Here is a 19,233-nt window from a genome sequence, read left to right on the forward strand (position 1 = left end):
GTTCATATTTACAAATGACTAATTCAGCTCATTTTAGGCCCACTTATATTATTTTATTAAAATTATATTTGTATTTATATTTTTTAAATTTAATATTTAATAATTTTAATGTTCAAACTTGAGCCAGATCTATATTTTAAACGAGACAAATTTTTTTGCCCTAGCTCATTTTTCAAGTATAATATTTTTGCTAAAATTCTTTCAAATTTTAAATAAATCTTTAAGCCTGAACAAGTCTAACTATAACAAAGTAAAACACTCTAAGCCCCAACAAGGTAATGAGCAATGCAATACAATAGGCAATGAATAGGCTACTAAACAATTTAGGGGTGTTAAAATGGTCGATTCGGTTAATATACGAACCGAATAACCCTAAATATAAAAACATTTAACCGTTAATCGAATCAAATTTTTTTCAAATACATTAACTAAATTGAAATCTTTCGGTTAATTTGGTCAGTTAACCGAATTAATTAAATTTATATTTTTTTGTCTTTTGGTTAAAATAAGTATAAAACATATAAAAAAATACATTGCTAATGTTCATTTTCTTTTATTTGATGGTTAAAAACTTTAAATAGAGGTGAAAATAACAAATAAGACATTAAAAATATTACATATATTAATTATTTATATACTTGGGTGGGTTATATATATTATATATTGTAACAGCCCGATTTTGGGCCTAGTCGAAACAGTGGTTTTGGGACCACTATTTCGAGGCTAGAGAAAATTATTTTAGTATTATTTTATGTGTTATAATATAATTTTATAAGTGCATGTAAATTTTGGTAAGTTAATTATTAGCAATTTCTAGTCCAATTTCGAAAAAGGACTAAATCGCGTAAGAGGTAAAAGTTGTGTTCTAATACCTAAAGGTGTTAAATTGCCTTGTATCTTAAATTGGGGGTATTTAAAGTGAAATTAGGCCATTGAAAGTGTGATGGCCGGCCATGGGAGACAAAATTGTTGAAAAGTCAAAATTAGGTGAAATTTTGACTAGTTTTATTATTAACAAATCAAAAAGAAAAAGTTATCATTTTTCTCTTCACCTTCACCGAAATATGCAGCAAAGAAAGGGCTTTGAAGCTGGAAAGTTTTAGCAACATATTTCACTTGCTTGTAGGTGATTTTAATGTATTTGCTTGATGATTTTTACATTTTTGGAACCCCTAAAGCATGAGCTTTTATAAGAGGGGACTATTTTGCAAAATGACGAAGAGTCTAGGGTTTTGCCATGAGAGTAAATGTGTTGTTTGCTGTGTTTTTATGGAAGATTATGAGTCCTAGTTGTCTAATAAACAACTCTTGTGAAAGAAATTGCATGAAAACACCTTAAAAAGGGCTAGATTGCTAAGTTGTAAAATGAGTTGTAAATGTGTGAAATAGTTGAAATTATAAGTTGCTATAGTTATGAAAATGGTTCATCCAGACTCAAGGAGTAAAGAAATGTGATAAAAATTATTTTACGAGCCTAGGGGTAATTTGGTAATTTTGGCAAAATATAGGGGAAAAATTGTAAAAAATTGCTCAAGTGTGTCAATGGACTAATTTGATCAGTACATTGTTTTAATAAGTTGAATGTGATATTTTAGATGATGAAAATCGAGATTTGGACCTAGAACGGAAAGAAATCGATTAAGGGATAATTACGTCTTTTTTTTCACCTTTGTGGTATCGAGGTAAGTTCATGTGTAAATAATGTAGCATAATTGTTATTTTTAAGTTATTCATGTTAAATATATGATATGCTGATTTTTATCATTAAATATATGCTTTGTGGTTATTTTCGAATAAAATGCAAGTTATGTGTATTATCTGTTAAATATAAAGTGCTACTGAGTATTGGTTTCGGTATTTTACGGAAGATGGCAAGGATATGTGTTCGAGGAAAATCCCGTTTGAACCTTAGGAATAGATTAGGATACAAGTGACATGTCACTAGGATGGTTGAGCATCCGAACTCGTTGAGTTGAGTCCGAGTTCACTTATGGATGCGAATGTTCGAACTCGTTGAGTTGAGTCTGAGTTCGTGAGATGTAACTAGGCATCCGAGCTCGTTGAGTTGAGTCCGAGTTCACTTATGGGCGGGTTACATTGTAGCTTGGCTACATATGTGGCACTTATGTGCAAACTTTCTATGTATCCGAATTATATTCCGATGTGTTCAACGGGTAAAATTCTACTCAAATGGAGGAATACTCGAGATGAAAGGGACGTATTGGTAAATGTTGTGAAATGGATACTTTGAACAGGTATGTACTTAACCCTCGGGTTGAAAACTCGACATAACAACAATATGGTAAGATGGTAAATGAAAATGTGATATGAATGTCTCGGTGATGATTATACAAACGATGTTGTATTAATTTTGTGAACAATGATCATGAATGAGTAATTTAGCCTTAACAGATTTGAGTTACTGCAGTAGTGTAACTTTGAAAATACACTAAAAATAGTGGAAAATGAGTTAGAGGCAGAATAAAATATGGGATTAAAGCTTAATGAGTCTATTTTCACATGAAAGAAACAGGTGAAGAAAAAGAATTCCATATTGTGTGATATTTGAATTCTTATGAAACAGGGTCTGAATGAATTCGAGATCCCCTGTTCTGACTTTAGAAATTCACCAAAAATTGTACAAAAATTATTAAGAGTCATACCTTACATGCATAGATTCCTTATTGAGTCTATTTTTAGGGGAAATAAATTCCATGGTCGTTGGAATTTTGTACAGGGAGAAATTTAGTTTGTAGTGCACAGGGGTCAGAGTGGTCATACCCTGAAACAGGGGAGACTTTAACTAATAAACTGTACTAATTGGCCCAACCAAAAATTCTAGAAAAAAAAATTAGTAAGTAGACATATGAGTCTAGTTTCAAGAGAAATAGACGAGAACATTATTCGAGTCTTGTACTATGAGATAATTGAACTTTAGTACAGAAGGGTCGGAACTGTCAGACAGTGAATCAGGGGTAACTTTGAGGAATAAACTGTACTATTTGGCTTAACCCAAAATTCTGAAAATTTTAATGAAGAAAGGAAAATAAGTCTAGTTTCAGGGAAAATTAACGGAACTTAATTTGGAGTTTCGTAGCTCCAGATATAAATAATTTAGTGACTGTTGCTCAGGAAGACAGCTTGCAGTGAACTTGAGAATATGTTGTAAACATTGATAAAACAAGTTAATGAGTTGCTTATTGTTTTCATATGAACTTACTAAGCGAAAGCTTACCCCCCTTCTTTCCCATGTTTTCTAGAGTTTCCAGGTTAGCTCGGGTTGGAGGCCGTCAGAGATATTATCATACTGTCGAGTTAACGCTATCGGCGTAAGTAAACTCAAGTGATTCTAGTCTATGGCATGTATAGGGTTTTAATGTGAGTATGTAATATTATGATTTAGCCAAAGATATTGGGTTTTTATTAAGGTAGTATTAGTCATGTAAATTGGCCTATGTCGGCTAATATCGTTATGGGCCCATATGATTATTCTTATGCATGTATATTATTATCTCTTGTGATGTGGCTTACAACATGTATGCCTAGAGATTGAATTGAGATTCATTGATGAGCTAATAACTAATGCAGGATTAAGTGATTGGTAAATAGTTAATAATGCTTCATGAATGGTTTGTGGATATGATTATGCATGCTTTGTGATGGACATGAGGTTTGATGACATGTTGATAGCTATAGCATTAATATGATAAAGATGAAAGAAAAACTTATTGTAATGGTTGCATGTGAAATTACCATGGTCATGTCATGTTAGGAAGGTTTAAGTGCCTAATTTTGCCATTTGTATGCTATTGTATAAGTATGCGTGAATGTGTTGTGAGTGTGACAAAATGGCTTGGAAAATAGCCTTGTATTTGTCCAGGTTTTGGACATGGGTTGGGCGTGTCTTTAGCACCCGGGCGTGTGTTCTATACCTACACGGGCGTGTGTTCTATACCTACACGGGCGTGTGGAGCCTTGATACAATAAATTTCTTAAGTTTTTCATGAGTTCTCGGTTGGGTCCCGAACCACCCCGAATGCATGTATTGGGCCTCGTAAGCTCGCATAAAGGACAGATTGCATTTGAAAAGAAAAGTTTTTAATTATTTGAGACTTCATGGCCCTGTTTAGTATGGAAGTGTTAGTAAAAGTCAGGTAGCACCTCGAACCCCGTCCAGGCGTCGGATGCGGGCGAGGGGTGTTACATATATAATATATATTATTTATTTCGATTAATTGGTTAGTTCGGTCAATTACCTGATTTCAAACTGAAATAATCGATAATTAAAATTTTAAAAAATTATTAACCGCCCTCCAACTAAACTAAATTCGACCATTGACCGATTATTTAAATTAAATTAATTAATTTAATTTTAACTCAAGTATCAACACCCACTAAAAATATTCAATCTCTCTAATCACTTCTTACCAAACATTATCAGCAAACCGAATTCAGACACTGATCACAAAAGTCAGCACAAATTAGTGTAATAAAACAAACCAAACAACGCCTTACCTGACTCATAAGTCATAACAATTATCAGACCATAAGAACAAAATATATATATATAAACAAACATCACAAGCCAGATTATTACAATATAGAAAAACTTTCCGACGTTAATATGTAAAAAAAGAACGAAAGATATTTTCCGACGTTAAATTGAAACAAATAACCGAAAAACTTTTAAAGGTTATAGAGATTTTCGACAAAATACAAATCTATAAAATTCTAACGTGCTCATAGATTGGGTCTACATATAATATTAATATATTTTATATTTGTTCAGGTTCGGTTTAGTTTAGTTTGAAATATAAATTTAAAATTTTATTCAAACTCACTCATATTTACAAAAGAATAACTCAAGACTATTTTAAGTTTAACGATATTATTTTTTTAATTTTTTAAAATTATATAATATATAAAAATAATATAATATAAAATATTATAAACTTAAAAAAGAGTTAACCAAGCTCGAACTTGAACATTTAAGATCCGAACTCAGCCCATATTATAAATGAATATAAATTTTTTATCAAAATTTATTTTTCAAGCCTAATATATTTACTTACACATTTCTAAATTTCAAACAAATTAATTTTCAAAACTAGACAGATAACCTAATCATGAACAGGTGTACTGACTGGTTATTTATTTATTCTAGTAGTATTAAATTTATAGAATCAACAACGATAATGAAACGACGGCGTAGAATGAAATAAAAGGGGGCAATATCGTCAAAACAAATATCCCTGTTGAGGGTTTCTTTTTCCATGTCAGTCTTACGAAAGTCACAATAGCTGATAACTACACCCTCTTCCTCTCCCTTACTTGCACAGAGACAGAGATCCAAGGAGTTTGGGGCCAAAACCCTAACCCCCAAAACATCACCCCAGTAAGCTATCTATCGTCTCTCAATCATCCTTATTATCAGGTAATTCTTTTTTTTTTTCTATCCTTTTTACCCTTTCTCTAGTTCAGCTTATGCTCAGTATTTTCTTAGCATTATGACTTTTCTTTTTGGTATCCTCTTGTCTTGTGGAATCAACATGTAAGAACGGAAACCAGCTGGATTTTGTTGTTTTAGCTACGAGTTTTACTTTAATCAGACAGATCTTTTTTCGATACTTGGATTGTTGTTCTTTTTCTGAATCATTGCAGCTTATTCATCCAAAAGTACTTCAAACGTCTAAATTTCTTGTGTTACTTGTAGAAACTAGGTTTACGTATACTGTTTTTTGCTTTACATAAACGATCAGCGACCTTGTTGGCATTTAGCTCCATATGCGAATAGAAGATGGGTGAAGTTCATGTGTTGCCTTGGTTAATTGTTCTGATTAAGACCAAACTGAACTGTCTTCAGCTTGATGCTTTGGCTTTTTCTGGCAAGACTGCCACTTTAAGTCAGATATTAAATTTGTAATTATGTATGAGTTATTTAAATATGGGTTGCTATTTGTAGTCATGGCTGCTGCAGCTCCAGAGGGTTCTCAATTTGATGCTCGCCAGTATGATGCTAAAATGGATGAGTAAGTTTACTGTTTCCTTGTGCTGTTTCTAGGCATTTGGTTTTCAGATTCATTGGTGGTAAATGAAGGTTTTTTTTTTTTTAATGTTTCTTCATGGTTTATTTGATTATTTAGCTGGCGCTTTTGTAGTTTGCTAAGCTTTTGAGTTCTGATTTTATTGGAAGAATTCTAAGGCTTTGTTCGGTACATTGATATGAGCAGACTTGAAGCTGTGGGGCAAGATTTCTTTACCTCATATGATGAGGTTTATGACACTTTTGATGTTATGGGATTGCAAGAAAATCTTCTTAGGGGCATTTATGCTTATGGTAAGTTGGATATATTTCAAGTACTTTGTTAATAAAAAAAAAATCCTGAAGGTTGCAGAGAGGATACTATCATTCTTTACTATATGAGGTAGCACTGTTAAAACTTATCACGCCTTGCAGGTGATTCAAAATCAATTACCTTGTTACCAATTTAGGCTTTTAGCTTATATATCTGCCAGTTAAGATCATGTGATTTGCGATGGTGAAAAATATAGGCTTTCATGATCTAGTGGCAGCTTCATTTCTTTGTATTGTTCAAGAATTGACCCTTTACATGTATGCTTGCTAAGTCAAAATTTTCCGTGAAGGTTTTGAGAAGCCATCTGCAATTCAGCAAAGAGGAATTGTACCCTTTTGCAAGGGACTTGATGTAATTCAACAAGCACAATCCGGAACAGGAAAAACTGCAACTTTTTGCTCTGGAATTCTACAGCAGCTTGACTACAGCTTAGTTCAGTGCCAAGCATTGGTCCTTGCACCGACCCGTGAACTAGCACAACAAATTGAGAAGGTCATGCGGGCATTAGGTGATTACCTTGGTGTCAAGGTTCATGCTTGTGTAGGTGGGACCAGTGTTCGTGAAGATCAACGAATTCTCTCCAGTGGGGTTCACGTGGTTGTTGGTACACCTGGCCGTGTTTTTGACATGTTGAGGCGACAATCTCTCCGCCCTGATCATATAAAAATGTTTGTTTTGGATGAAGCTGATGAAATGCTCTCAAGAGGCTTCAAGGATCAGGTCCTTTTTTTCACTTATAAGCTGTATGTATTATTTCTTGTGCTTTGCCTAGAAGATGATGGCTCTAGTTAGAAAGCTACTTATTGGATATAATGAATATTTAGGCAGGTTTTTGCATGTTTATGCTTGAGAGGAAGTCTTTTACCTCTTAGCATTCTAGTATTTTGGATGTAGGAATTTTTTCGGTTTTTTCCTAGCTTTTTTCTTTGTATCTCTGTTTTTCCATTTGTTGTTTTGTTGACTAATTTGTTCGCATGTGCTAGATCTATGATATTTTCCAGTTATTGCCACCTAAAATTCAAGTAGGAGTGTTTTCTGCTACAATGCCTCCTGAAGCCCTAGAAATCACAAGGAAGTTCATGAACAAACCTGTGAGGATTCTGGTGAAGCGTGATGAGCTTACCCTTGAGGGTATCAAGCAATTTTATGTCAATGTTGAGAAGGAGGAATGGAAGCTTGAGACACTGTGTGATCTCTATGAGACCTTAGCAATCACCCAAAGTGTCATTTTTGTGAACACTAGGCGTAAGGTTGATTGGCTTACAGATAAGATGCGTAGCCGTGACCATACAGTGTCTGCTACCCATGGAGATATGGACCAAAATGCGAGGGACATTATCATGCGGGAATTCCGATCTGGATCCTCTCGCGTGCTTATCACCACTGATCTCTTAGCTCGTGGTATTGATGTTCAGCAAGTCTCTCTTGTGATCAATTATGATCTCCCAACACAACCAGAGAACTACCTTCATCGAATTGGTCGTAGTGGAAGATTTGGGAGAAAAGGTGTTGCCATCAACTTTGTAACCACAGATGATGAGAGGATGCTATATGACATCCAGAGGTTTTATAATGTTGTAATTGAGGAGCTGCCATCAAATGTTGCTGATCTAATTTGATTCTGGTTCGGGCTGGCTAGGTAAATGGCTCTCTGGGAATGACAGTTTAGGAGGTCCGGTTACAACTGGGAGGGATTTCGTTCCTGCAGATTTAGTTGAGCTCCCATTACCATATAAAAAACCCAATGTTCAAATTTTGATTTGGTGTGTGTCTAAGCAAGAAATGTCTGTAGTATTTTTCTAGTTTATTCTAAATCATGTTGTTTTATCTATGTTCTTATTTCTTTCCATCTGTAGTTTCTGTATGTGAGACTTGAGGGGAGATTATGTAGAATGGGAACGTGATTATTTTAGTTCATTGGACTTGCCTTTATGGTAAGTTTTTTGTCTCCCCTATCTTTCTATTTCAATAGCATATTTTTGTTTGAGAATTTGGATCTGATCAGGAAAGTAGTGACAGTAGATTAATATAAACCTCTTTAGGTGGCTTCTAGTCATCTAGGCATTGTTGCCCATTTTATTTATCATTCTTTAAAGTTTCAGCTGTCGAAATATTCTGCTCCTCTCTGTATCAATACCTAATGACAAATTCGGAGTCGTGGAGTTGTCTGGCTTCCCTAGCGTCATCATTTGTCGGGTTCAAAATTTTGTGAAACATGAATGTATGTTCGATGGCATCTGTTCATTCTCTTTACAAAAGTGCTGTACAGCTAATTTAAGATTGTGTGATCTACCTGCACAAGGTAAGATACTGGCTAGACTATTTCTTGGTCATGTCTTTTTGACTCTTGAGCCTTTTGGATGGCACCTTGTTTCACTTAATCCCTTTCAACCTGCACTGCAGGCAAGGGGTAAAGGCCTATAGCCCTACAATTAGTCAAGTTGATAACTTTTGTGGATCCTGATGCACCTTATCACTATCACTTGGGAGGGTAGAATGCCGATTTAGCTTTTGTAAAGCATATGAAAAAAGGTGCTAGCTTTATTTTTCTACCAACTTTAGTGCCCCTCAAAATAAAGAAAAAAAAAGAAAGGTACTGAAATTTTACAAATGAGTGATGGCCATTCGTTTGCTTAGCCATTGGTTTCATTTCATATCAGAAAGTAATTCCAAAATTATTTAAGAAAGCATTTTGAGAATGCATAAATCTCTCATCTCAAGCTTTCAACGAGTAAGAAGAAAAAAGATTAAAAGAAGTATTTAGCTGAGTTCTTGGACTGCTTCAAAGGGTATGAGTTGGATTAGTAAGCTGGTTTTAGTTTGTGAAACAAGCATCATACAATGACCACAACTTGGCTTTTGGTTTAGGGTAGTCAGGAGTGATTATTGATGAGGCAAACGTAAAGAAAAGGAGTTGAATGAGAGGCACAGTTTAACAGCAACTTAATTAAAGTGCAGCAAAAGTTGTTCCACCACTTTCAGTCTCAGCTTCTGTTGTTAGGAATAGGCTTAAAAGAATAGCAAACACAGGGCAAGATAGAAAAAAACATTGGTAAAGCTCCTTAAGCAACACAAAAAAGTTGACATAATAAATATTAAATAGGTTCTGCTTCAGAGTACGACTGGTCAATGCAAATGTATAGTACTAAGAACTAGGAGAACATAAATAATTGTTGTAGGCATAGGACAACATGATTCCCCGTTAAACACGCCGAATATAGGTGTCTCCCAAAGTCGGTCACAGGATTAGCAAAATGGGGAAAAAAAGGGAAAAGTAGCAAATGCTAGCCTTAAATTAATCCAAAATATCAGTTTATAACTATATTATCACCTCCATAACTTTTTTCTACTCTTGATAGGAACCCACCATTTCTATTATTCTTGTTCCTTCCCTTACCTGTCAAGATCAAAAGAAACTCAACTACCAAAACAAAACCACTCACCAGGCCACTACCTTCTGGAATCTATCTGTCTTGAGCCTACCAAAAATCCAACATGGAAGATTACAACAGATCAAGGTCATATGGCAATGGAATGATGCAGCTGGACACTTACCATGGACCACCTAGGCCTTCAGCTTCTTATGACCTCAGGTGCCATAGTGCTGCTGCCTATGCACAGTCCCAGATGGCTAACAACTACAACTCGGGGAACAACAGGGACTTCAAGTTGAAGAAAGGGAAGAGTACTTCAGCCTCATCTTCTTCGAATCCATGGAGCTTTGGTGACCCTGAATTCCAGAGGAAGAAAAGGGTTGCCAGCTACAAGATGTATAGTGTGGAAGGTAAGGTCAAAGGGTCCTTGAGGAGAAGCTTTAGGTGGCTTAAAGATAAGTACACACAAGTTGTCTATGGATGGTGGTGATTTTGGTAGTTGGGCTCTTGTTCCCTGTTGCTCTCTTCTTTATGTTTTTCTTGCTTGTATTCAAGGTATTTGTGAAAAAAAAAATTATGTTTCAATTTTTTTTTTTGGTAAAAGGAAGATTTTATATAAAGTTGTTGATGAGATTGGCCACATTTTGCCTAGCTTGATTGTAAATTCAGTTCAGTTCCTGCTGTTCTGTTAATTGGAAAATCTTTTATGGGTGTATATCCACATGTTATAAATTCTTTCAAATTCTTGGCGGACTTATGATCAGAAATGGGGTCAGTTAGGTTATTGATGTTAATAACTGTGTTGATTCACTTGTGTAGGGAGGTTTGATTAGCTGTAAGCATAGGCTTACTGTCATGCATTGTATTGTAGTAGGATGCTGTGCTTAATCTACCATTAAGCCTTATTTGAACTTTTAGGCTGGGAAATGGGACTAGGATAGGGGAAAAGATTGCAGATGATGTTGGATCTTATCTTATAATGATCTTATAGTATTATGAGTTTAGCATATATCTGCGAATCGACTGTTTGGTTTCTAATTACATTGTCTTCTGCTTTTTTCTGCAATATTCCTCCATTTGTCATTACCTTTCTACAACCCAAGCAGTCCCAGTATGGAGTGCCATTGCTTTATCTGCAATTTTCCTGTCATGTTTGAGAGTTTCGTCTCCCATCATCTCCATAGAATTTCAACTTTGAGGTATATATCTGATCTATACTAACCCAACATCAACCCAGTTCAAAAAAGTTTAAAAGATCTCAGCTTGTTTTAAAAAAATTCTAATGCAGTTTATGGTGTTGTAAAACATGTTTAAATTTTATTAGAGGTTGTAAATTAACATGTGTAATTAAACATTTAAAACAAAGTATAGGTGAATGGGAAAAAACTCAAATTAATGTAAAAAATTTCAAACATGAATCATAAATCATGATCTTATTTTATGATTTGAACTATGAGCTAATGAACTTGGGTTCAATTAAATGAAATGGTTTTTCAATTTAATTTCTATCTAATCTGTAGTTTTAACATGTGAATGCGAAAGTTTATATTCATAAACAATGTAACATACATGAATGTCTTCATGTATTATGCATATTCGTCTATGGGTGCTAAATGTTTAGAGCCAATTTTAGAGGACAGAAAAATTATTTTAGTAAGTTATTATTATTACTCCTCTTTTCTATTGTCTTTAAGATTTTCTTATTACGAAAAATATTAAGTGAAATTTAATCAACGATGTTAATATTTTGAGAGACAATTGTATTAAAATTATGTACACAATTTTTCCTAAGCACAAAGTATTTAACCGTTGATAATAATATATTAAATTTTCTATTTCTCAAATTTATCCTCTCTAAATAAGTTTCTTTCAATAAATTTTATTTAAAGAAAGTAAACTATTCAAAAAAGTTTAAAGCCATATAAATTATATATAACTTTTAATAGAATTGGTTATCAAGTGTGAATGTGTGATGTTATCGAAGAAATTCTATATGACATGGAATCTGGAGTGTCTTGGTTTCTTGTACATCATATCCAAGAGGTTGGTGGTTCATAGTTATATTTCATAATGAGACTTTATTGTTTAATGTTGTTGAGAGGTCAACTCCTTGGGAGAAATCTTGAAGTGTCGTCCTCTAGACAAAGAATCCAGACCCCTAACAATCAAAGATATTGTCCTCATGCTGGGTTTTGTCCTAGCCTCTACGAAGAGCGAGTACAATTCATGGAAGGAGTGCTTTAATTGGTAGAGATATGTACCTGCAAGACTCGAAAAATGTGCTAGTAGTATATGGCGTGTGAATAATAATGGAGGCACTTGGACGTGCCGCGACTCGAAAAATGTCTATGAACATGGTACCACTTAAGCTATGTGGCTTAGGTACCCCATTATTATTCACATATATTATCTTCACTGATCGAGGCTACCCCTCTATGAGCCGTGCACAATTCTCCGTGGAGGTTGGGGATAAAACCCCCAACACGAGTATAATACCTTCAATTGTTGGGGGTCAAGGTCGACCACCCGAATGACGACAGTTCGAAGACTTCTCCTAATAAAACTGATCCCCTCTCAACAACTACTATAAATATTGTGGCTTGGATGCGTGCTTAATCCAAACTGATATGTAATTGCGGTTCAAGATGGCCACGAATTTCATCAATGTCCTGAATAGCATCAATGAATGAAAGATGAGATTTGTCAAAAATGAGTCGGTTTATGTTGATAACCTTGCCTTCAAGCTATTGACTCTTTACCAGTCAAGCAGATCATTTATCCTGCATAACTAGTACATGTCCATGTGTATGATTGAGGGATTTCACAATACATGCACTTTGTTCCCTCATGTGGCCATACCATAGGTCGGGGGGGGGGTATATGAAAGGCTGATGCGGTGCCTTCCATTGCCATTTTGGAGTGGATCAGACTTTAATCCAAGGTGATAGGGTGTCATTGAGTCAAGGATCCTAGTCCAGGTGCAGTTATACAGGTAGCCACGCTGCAACCGTCCGACACCAAGAGCAGCAATAGAGAGAGCACAAATGATGAAAACAAATGATCACTGCATATACGCGTACGCCCATGTCACAGTCAATCTATGATCAAATCTTGGGTCATGATCCACTCGGGGGTATGCAGTACATTCAATCTAGTTCATTTCTCTCCAAACATATGATAGCAACTTCCAGGAATTTGAATTGCACCATAAGTTTTCTGTTGCCTCGTGTTTATTGTGATTACAGTCCATAAATATGATAACAAAAAAAAAAAGAAAAAAAAACAAATCACCTGCTAAGTCCGTCCTGAAAAACTTCTAAACAGCAATAACAAGAGTACAGAAACTTCCAATTTTCACTTATCGCTTTGCCCTTTGCTCCATTGAAACCATTATTCGGTTGTGGGGCAAAATGTTGAGTTGATTGATTATTACCGGATTCAGGTGAGTGGAAAAGGTAAACAGTCATCGCATTTTTTTTACTAACTGTTGGGGGAATCAAATTATTCCACCAACATGAGCACGCGGGAATCACAGGAAAAGCCAAGAACCTTCGAAAGTGTAACTGTGTTTTGCAAAGCATATACAATATTACACACCCCAGGCAAATTGGTGATCATTCTCTATTTCACCCACCATTTCAAACTCCATAGACAACAGTGAATGTTCTACTTTGTCGATTTGACTTTTAAGTGCTAAACTATAGGTAGTCCCCTCCCTCTCTCCCCAGGTACAAGCTTTAACTTAATCAGCTTTTTAAACCTTTCTCTCAACTTTCTTCGTATGGAAAAACACTTCCTAATTTGCTACTAGCAAGGGTGCAGCAAAAAAGAAGAAAGTGTCAAGTTTTGGAAGTGAAAGTATCATTTTTTTCTTTAACTTAAAAAACCCTTTTTATTCCTTTCTTTAAAAGAAAGGAATATATTTATGAAACAATCAACTCGGAAGTCAGAATCAGAGGACAATGGACAATAATGAAATTGATGATGTCTGGTTAGGAAAACGAAGTCGAATTTTCGAGTTGAAAGGACGGTCCCCATGGTCATTTTGATAATGAACAGTGAGTACCAAGGGGAAGAACCAGAGGGGACCCCATAGTCTTTATTAGCAGAAGTAACGGTGGGTATACCTCTTCAGTCACTAATGGACATGTTTGTCTGTTCAACAGTTGCTCGCTTTTGGGTGATTGCAGCAAACAACTAATGGAAGTGAATGTTTTTGCAAGGAAAAGAACAATAACCCAATTTCGAGAACCAGACCAGGCAATGATGGGGCCACTCCCTGCTATGAGTTGGCATGGCTCACCATGGAAGTAGGCTGGCCCGTTCATTTTTCCTATTTTTGACAAGTAGTAGTGTAGTACAATACTACTAAAAGAAATGATGGAGAAATTAATAACAAAGATGCCTGCTGCCGACATGCATTAGGACCACCCTTTGGTGGCTTATCTCATGAAAGGCAGTTGGCAAATAGGCATCTTCATGAAAGGCCAAGCTTTGCCAAGGTAGCCTACCTTATGGAAGCTTGATTTTAAGGCCAAACATCCAAGGGGCTGTATTTGAATATCATTCATTCAAAGACGAAGAAATATTATTGTCAAAGTTTTACACTAAGCTCCACAGTATAGAGGGATTTAACCCTTACCACAATATCAACTTAATTCTAAAAAGTAGCAGTATAAAAGGTGGGAACTGAAATGAAATGATTGCTTGGGCACTAGCCCCTAGGAATCACTCTCTTTTCAGATTAGGCCACAAGATAACCCAAGGCATTGTGGTCCACCAGTCATAGTCACAGAAAACGATGCATACAAGTATGGGGAAGTTGTCAAAAACAATTTCACCCTCTGCCTTTGCCTCTCCTTGAATGCCTTAGAAAAGCCAGATTACCTTCAAATACACAGAACTATCACCATAAAAAAAAACTGGCAGTTTTTATTGTTAAAAACCAGATTTAGTTGCTTGGGATTCTATAATTTTAACTGCTAAATCCAGAAGATGTCCCCAATTTCATGCACCTTAACCACCAAAGCATTTGCATTAGGATTCTACAATAAACTTTTTGCATTTCAAACTTTTTTTGTCTTCCATATGTAGTTGTACTAGCAACTTCATATGAGTAAAAGATCTATAGCAGTTTAATTGGCCATAAATCAGTGAATGTCTTAGGATTAAATCCCCTTTTTTTATGGTGATAAAAGTACATGGTAAACGACCAACATTTGGTCCATCCAAATAGATTATTGTACACAACTCAATGATGATGAATCACATCAGGCAACAGTGGGAAACCTACCATCAATGCTTCATTGTGCATTTACTTGCTTTGGATAATCACCAAGTTGCTCCATCTGCCAGCTTTCATGAGGAGCCACATGTTCATGTGAAGGTGTGTATTGCTGCCAAATATCCTATAAACTTTTAGATAATTGTTATCCAAGTCTTAATAATATCTCCTAAGAACAATGCAAGTTCCCTCAAATAACATTGTACAGAGAAAGCACATACAGACACACAAAAAGGGAAGGACGATAATTGACAACAAAGCAGAACACTGTCATGCCGGACTTGGAATCATTCGCACATTCATGTTCAACAATGTACTACTTGGAAATTTTAGAATTGCTTTAAGTGGCAGACTAGCCATTTCTATTAATGATCTCTTGTCGTTTCTTTCTTAGAGTGAATTTTTTTTTTAGCCAGGACAAAATAAGGCCAACCAATTAACCACATGATTTGGTTAAAGTTTCATACCTCCATCTTCTCCAAAAGTTCATTGGCCGTTGGAGCAGAGACAATTATATGCCTAGCACCTGGCTTGATGAAACCCTCTTCGACACCGTTGTCGAATAAAGCAAGCAAATTATTGTAGTAACCATCAACATTTAGCAAACCAACCTGCATTTAAGTATAACGCATAATTGCAACATTGATTGACTATTGACATGCTTAGCTTAATTCTTCAAGCTTGATGAAATGATGCCTTACTGTTTTCTTATGTATTCCAAGATGGGACCATGTTATCATCTCCAGCAACTCTTCCATTGTTCCATATCCACCTAAAACATCAAATGTTACGATTAGAAGTCAATTTCCATCATTAATTAACAATTACTTTCACCGAACTTTCCTTTCTTGTTCTCTAGTATCGATGAAAAAGGCCAAGGTACTTTTTTACCAGGAAGAGCAATAAAGGCATCCGCTTCTCGGGCCATTTCAGCCTTGCGCTCATGCATGTCTAAAACAGTTCTCACTTCTCCCACCGTTTCTCCTGATATCTGTAGAATTATGCACCAATGATCAATCACAAATGTACTGAAGACAGTAATTTGAATGATAAAACTGGATAAAACCTTTAAATGGTGAATGAAGGAAAGCATAAAAACCTTAAACTAAGAATTTATTTTTAAAGAAAGCTAATTAAAATGATTTACACAGAAGACTAGGATCCAATATTCAGGAAACAATAGTTAATACAATATTGCAAGTTGAAAGTAAAGATACCTCAGAAGGCATAAGAGCTTTTGGAATTATCCTGCATGTAAAGAACGATTAATTTACTTAGTAACAAACAAATTGCAAACAAGAAGGAAGCTACTTGTGCTTTCAACTTGTAACAGTTTTCTGCAGAGAAAAAACATTAAAATAAGCTTGTTCAAAAATCAAAAACCAGGCAAGTTGTTTACTTACCCAAGAACATTACAACCTCCATCATACACTGTCTGGGATATCAAACCCATCAACCCAACACTTCCCCCACCATACACCAAGTCTATCTTCCTCTTTACCTGCAATCAAAACACAAAGTCCACAACTATAAACAAGAGCAAACATTTAATACATAGAAGACTTAGAAGTCAAGCTAAAGAAAACTAGCAAAGACCCATTCTGTTAAATAACTCCCTTGCACACCTAATATTTGAACTCATGGATGGTCAACTGAGTAATGACTGATACACCAAACAGAACTATACATGAAGCACCAACAACTCACACCATCAAAGAATAAAAAGAATAAAGAAAAACCATAAAAAACCTCATCTTCCTTACTGGAAACTGACACACAATTCCAAAAATCGACAAACACCCACCTACCATCACTTGAAGTTAAAGTACTAAACCTTTAAACACTAAAAAGTTAAATCTTTTTAGAGACCAACAACACGAACTTTTTCTTTTTTCAAGATGATGTGCATAAAATAGTGTTAAAGCAAAAAAAGAAAAAGAGCAAACCAGTTCATTGCCCAATTCAAGAGCAGCATCACTGAAGACTTTTCTACGGCCAGAGTTGCTTCCACAGAAAACACATACTCTTTTGAACTTGCTGCTGGATTTCTCTTCTTCCATTAACAATATATCTCTCTCTCTATCTATATATCAGTTTTTTGTTTTTATTCCAATCTCAAATCATTGAGTTCAACTAAAAGGAAACAAAAAGCAATGGCCTTTCTCTTTGAGAGATAAAATTTGTGCTCCTGACAATGAAAAAACTTTCTGAAAAGAAATAAAAGACCAACCAAATATATGTATATTAAAAATATGCAAAGGCTAACAAGAAACACTAAAAAAATCACTTCCTTTGGAAGCAAAACAATCTGGGCTAATCTTGAATTGATAAATAAATAAGAGAGAAAAAAAGGACATTTAAAATGAAATCAAAGACGGACGTTTTATATTTAGAGAAGAGAAGATGAGGAAGCCCACATGCTTTCAAGCCCTTTCTAATCCAATGTCTCTCTGTCGGCTTCAACCTCTCGTTATGAGATTTTATTAATGTAAATTAAATTAAATTATTGTATAATAATTGTACAAACTTTACTTGCTAAATGCTAAGTAGTGTTTGTTTTCTCAAAATCAAAAGCGCAAATCCAAATCAGAATTTTCATTCATAAAAAGCTAAGCTACTGAACTTAAAATTAGGTGAGAGAAAGAGCCAAGTTGTTGCTTTCACTAACAAGACTTTAAAGTTCATGACTTGCATCAATTGTATTTTCATTTCTTTTAAAAAAATTATAATGGAAATGAAAATATTAAAAAATATCATGTTGGGAGGGAAAAAAAAAAGACTTGTTGGAGACTTCTTCCATATTCAATTTGTAATCATGATGTTTTGGGCTATTTTCATATAAATTATTGCACATAATTTTTCTGGAAAACAAACAAAGGTGGAGTCTTGTGAATTCATTTATATATAATTTGACATCATTATTTGATAAGCAGAAAATATATATGTTTTCGGAAAGGAGATTAATAATGGTAATATTAGATCAAGGATGTAATATATATTGTACTCTAAAGGAGAAAATTTAAGTTTGAATTTTAAAAATATATTGTTGAAAGAAGACTATCACAAGTCCTAAATATAGACTATATAAAACGGATATGAAAATTATTAAAAAAAAATAATAGTATTAATAGTAAAAAGGATCCTCTTGGAATGGCCATAATTATAAAGTTTGGTGGGACAACTATCTTATAGATTTGATTAATTATAAAGTTTGGTGGGACAAGTATCTTACAGATTTGATTTAATAATTTTTAAATTATACATTTTTCTTTTGAAAAATAACACCACGACATCAACCATTTTTAAAAAATATATATTATGTACAGATTTTATTAATTATTTCACATGGAAAAAGATGTTATTAAATCAATAAACAGAGTAATAAATATTATGGAAAAAAAATAAAGTTTTTTTCCTTTATAAAATAGAGTATAAAATATAAAAAACAGCTTTTTCATTTTAACTCTCATAATAACATTTTGAGTCTAATTGGATCCTATTCCTATTTATTATCTATTTCTAGGAAAGAGCCGTTACCTCTAAATTTGGTTAAAAAAGATTAAACAAATATAAGTGGAGACAAAGTTGAGGAAATTTAAATATTTCTTAGCGATTATGACAATGATTGGAATCAAATAAAATTCGGCTTATTTTTAAAAAGCCCTTAAATTAGTATAATTTATTCAAATAAGTTCTTATAATTTTTTTTACCTAAATAACCCCCGATTCTTTAGTGGATACTCATAGAAACCCCTTAATTTTAATTATTTGACTTTTTTTAAATGATATTGACGAAAATTACACGAATTTGTTTTTGCTAACTTGTACAAATACATAAGTAACTTTTTTCTTTAAAAAAATACATTGAAAAAAGAAATAATTATGTTTTAAAACACTATCCATCTTTTTCAAAACCTACTCCTTCATAAAATTTTATATTTTCGATATATATCACTAATTTTAGATAAAAAAAAGACTTTATCTTGATTATTAAAAAAATAAATAAAGAGTCAAAATTTAAATTGGACCAAGGTCCATTTTTAGGTTATGACTCAACAATATAGAATAGTAATTACTGAAGGTTGTGAATTTCCAAATTAATTAACTACCATTAACTGCGAATGAGTTATTAACATCAAAACACCCACAAAAACTGGAGAAAAATACTAAGGTAAGAGTAATTATCTAACGTTTGACAAATTATGGAAAGCATAATTCC

At 34.2% G+C, this 19,233-nt stretch overlaps 3 protein-coding genes across 5 annotated transcripts; 2 read left to right on the top strand and 1 right to left on the bottom strand.

The window, feature by feature from the left end:
• Window positions 1–5,210: 5,210 nt before the first annotated feature.
• LOC107958864 (eukaryotic initiation factor 4A-9) lies at window positions 5,211–8,304 on the top strand. The gene is made up of 5 exons (XM_016894765.2): window positions 5,211–5,434; window positions 5,963–6,029; window positions 6,231–6,337; window positions 6,646–7,076; window positions 7,340–8,304. Exons 2-5 carry the CDS (start codon window positions 5,965–5,967, stop codon window positions 7,973–7,975), a joined length of 1,239 nt encoding a protein of 412 aa, XP_016750254.1. The 5' UTR covers window positions 5,211–5,434; window positions 5,963–5,964; the 3' UTR covers window positions 7,976–8,304.
• A 1,130-nt stretch (window positions 8,305–9,434) lies between these two features.
• On the top strand, window positions 9,435–10,445 carry LOC107958865 (uncharacterized). The gene has a single exon (XM_041112900.1). The coding sequence runs from the start codon at window positions 9,852–9,854 to the stop codon at window positions 10,218–10,220; it is 369 nt and encodes a 122-aa protein (XP_040968834.1). The 5' UTR covers window positions 9,435–9,851; the 3' UTR covers window positions 10,221–10,445.
• Window positions 10,446–14,296: 3,851 nt separating this feature from the next.
• Window positions 14,297–17,783, bottom strand: LOC107958866 (cytokinin riboside 5'-monophosphate phosphoribohydrolase LOG8). Of its 3 annotated transcripts, XM_016894768.2 has the most exons (8): window positions 16,961–17,705; window positions 16,418–16,515; window positions 16,232–16,262; window positions 15,906–16,005; window positions 15,716–15,786; window positions 15,482–15,625; window positions 15,024–15,126; window positions 14,297–14,617 (listed from the first exon to the last, which is right to left on the bottom strand). In XM_016894768.2, exons 1-7 carry the CDS (start codon window positions 17,072–17,074, stop codon window positions 15,034–15,036), a joined length of 651 nt encoding a protein of 216 aa, XP_016750257.1. In that variant the 5' UTR covers window positions 17,075–17,705; the 3' UTR covers window positions 14,297–14,617; window positions 15,024–15,033. The 3 variants fall into 3 exon arrangements, with proteins under 3 accessions (XP_016750257.1, XP_016750256.1, XP_040968836.1); XM_016894767.2 differs by lacking the exon at window positions 14,297–14,617 and having other exon boundaries at window positions 14,881–15,126; window positions 16,961–17,783; XM_041112902.1 differs by lacking the exons at window positions 14,297–14,617; window positions 16,961–17,705 and adding an exon at window positions 16,640–16,738 and having other exon boundaries at window positions 14,881–15,126.
• Between the last annotated feature and the right edge of the window lie 1,450 nt (window positions 17,784–19,233).

Source organism: Gossypium hirsutum, chromosome A05 (assembly GCF_007990345.1).
Source record: "Gossypium hirsutum isolate 1008001.06 chromosome A05, Gossypium_hirsutum_v2.1, whole genome shotgun sequence".
Taxonomy (NCBI): Eukaryota; Viridiplantae; Streptophyta; class Magnoliopsida; order Malvales; family Malvaceae; genus Gossypium; species Gossypium hirsutum.

Excerpts from the sequence above, each read along its gene's own strand:
- LOC107958866 (XM_016894768.2), bottom strand. The coding sequence starts at position 17,074 with ATGGAAGAAGAGAAATCCAGCAGCAAGTTCAAAAGAGTATGTGTTTTC. Across the intron at positions 16,006-16,231 it reads AAGCTCTTATGCCTTCTGAG|ATATCAGGAGAAACGGTGGG; the intron begins GTATCTTTACTT and ends ATAATTCTACAG. Across the intron at positions 15,626-15,715 it reads TTGGAATACATAAGAAAACA|GTTGGTTTGCTAAATGTTGA; the intron begins GTAAGGCATCAT and ends ACTTAAATGCAG.
- LOC107958865 (XM_041112900.1), top strand. The coding sequence starts at position 9,852 with ATGGAAGATTACAACAGATCAAGGTCATATGGCAATGGAATGATGCAG.
- LOC107958864 (XM_016894765.2), top strand. The coding sequence starts at position 5,965 with ATGGCTGCTGCAGCTCCAGAGGGTTCTCAATTTGATGCTCGCCAGTAT. Across the intron at positions 6,338-6,645 it reads TAGGGGCATTTATGCTTATG|GTTTTGAGAAGCCATCTGCA; the intron begins GTAAGTTGGATA and ends TTTTCCGTGAAG. Across the intron at positions 7,077-7,339 it reads CAAGAGGCTTCAAGGATCAG|ATCTATGATATTTTCCAGTT; the intron begins GTCCTTTTTTTC and ends CGCATGTGCTAG.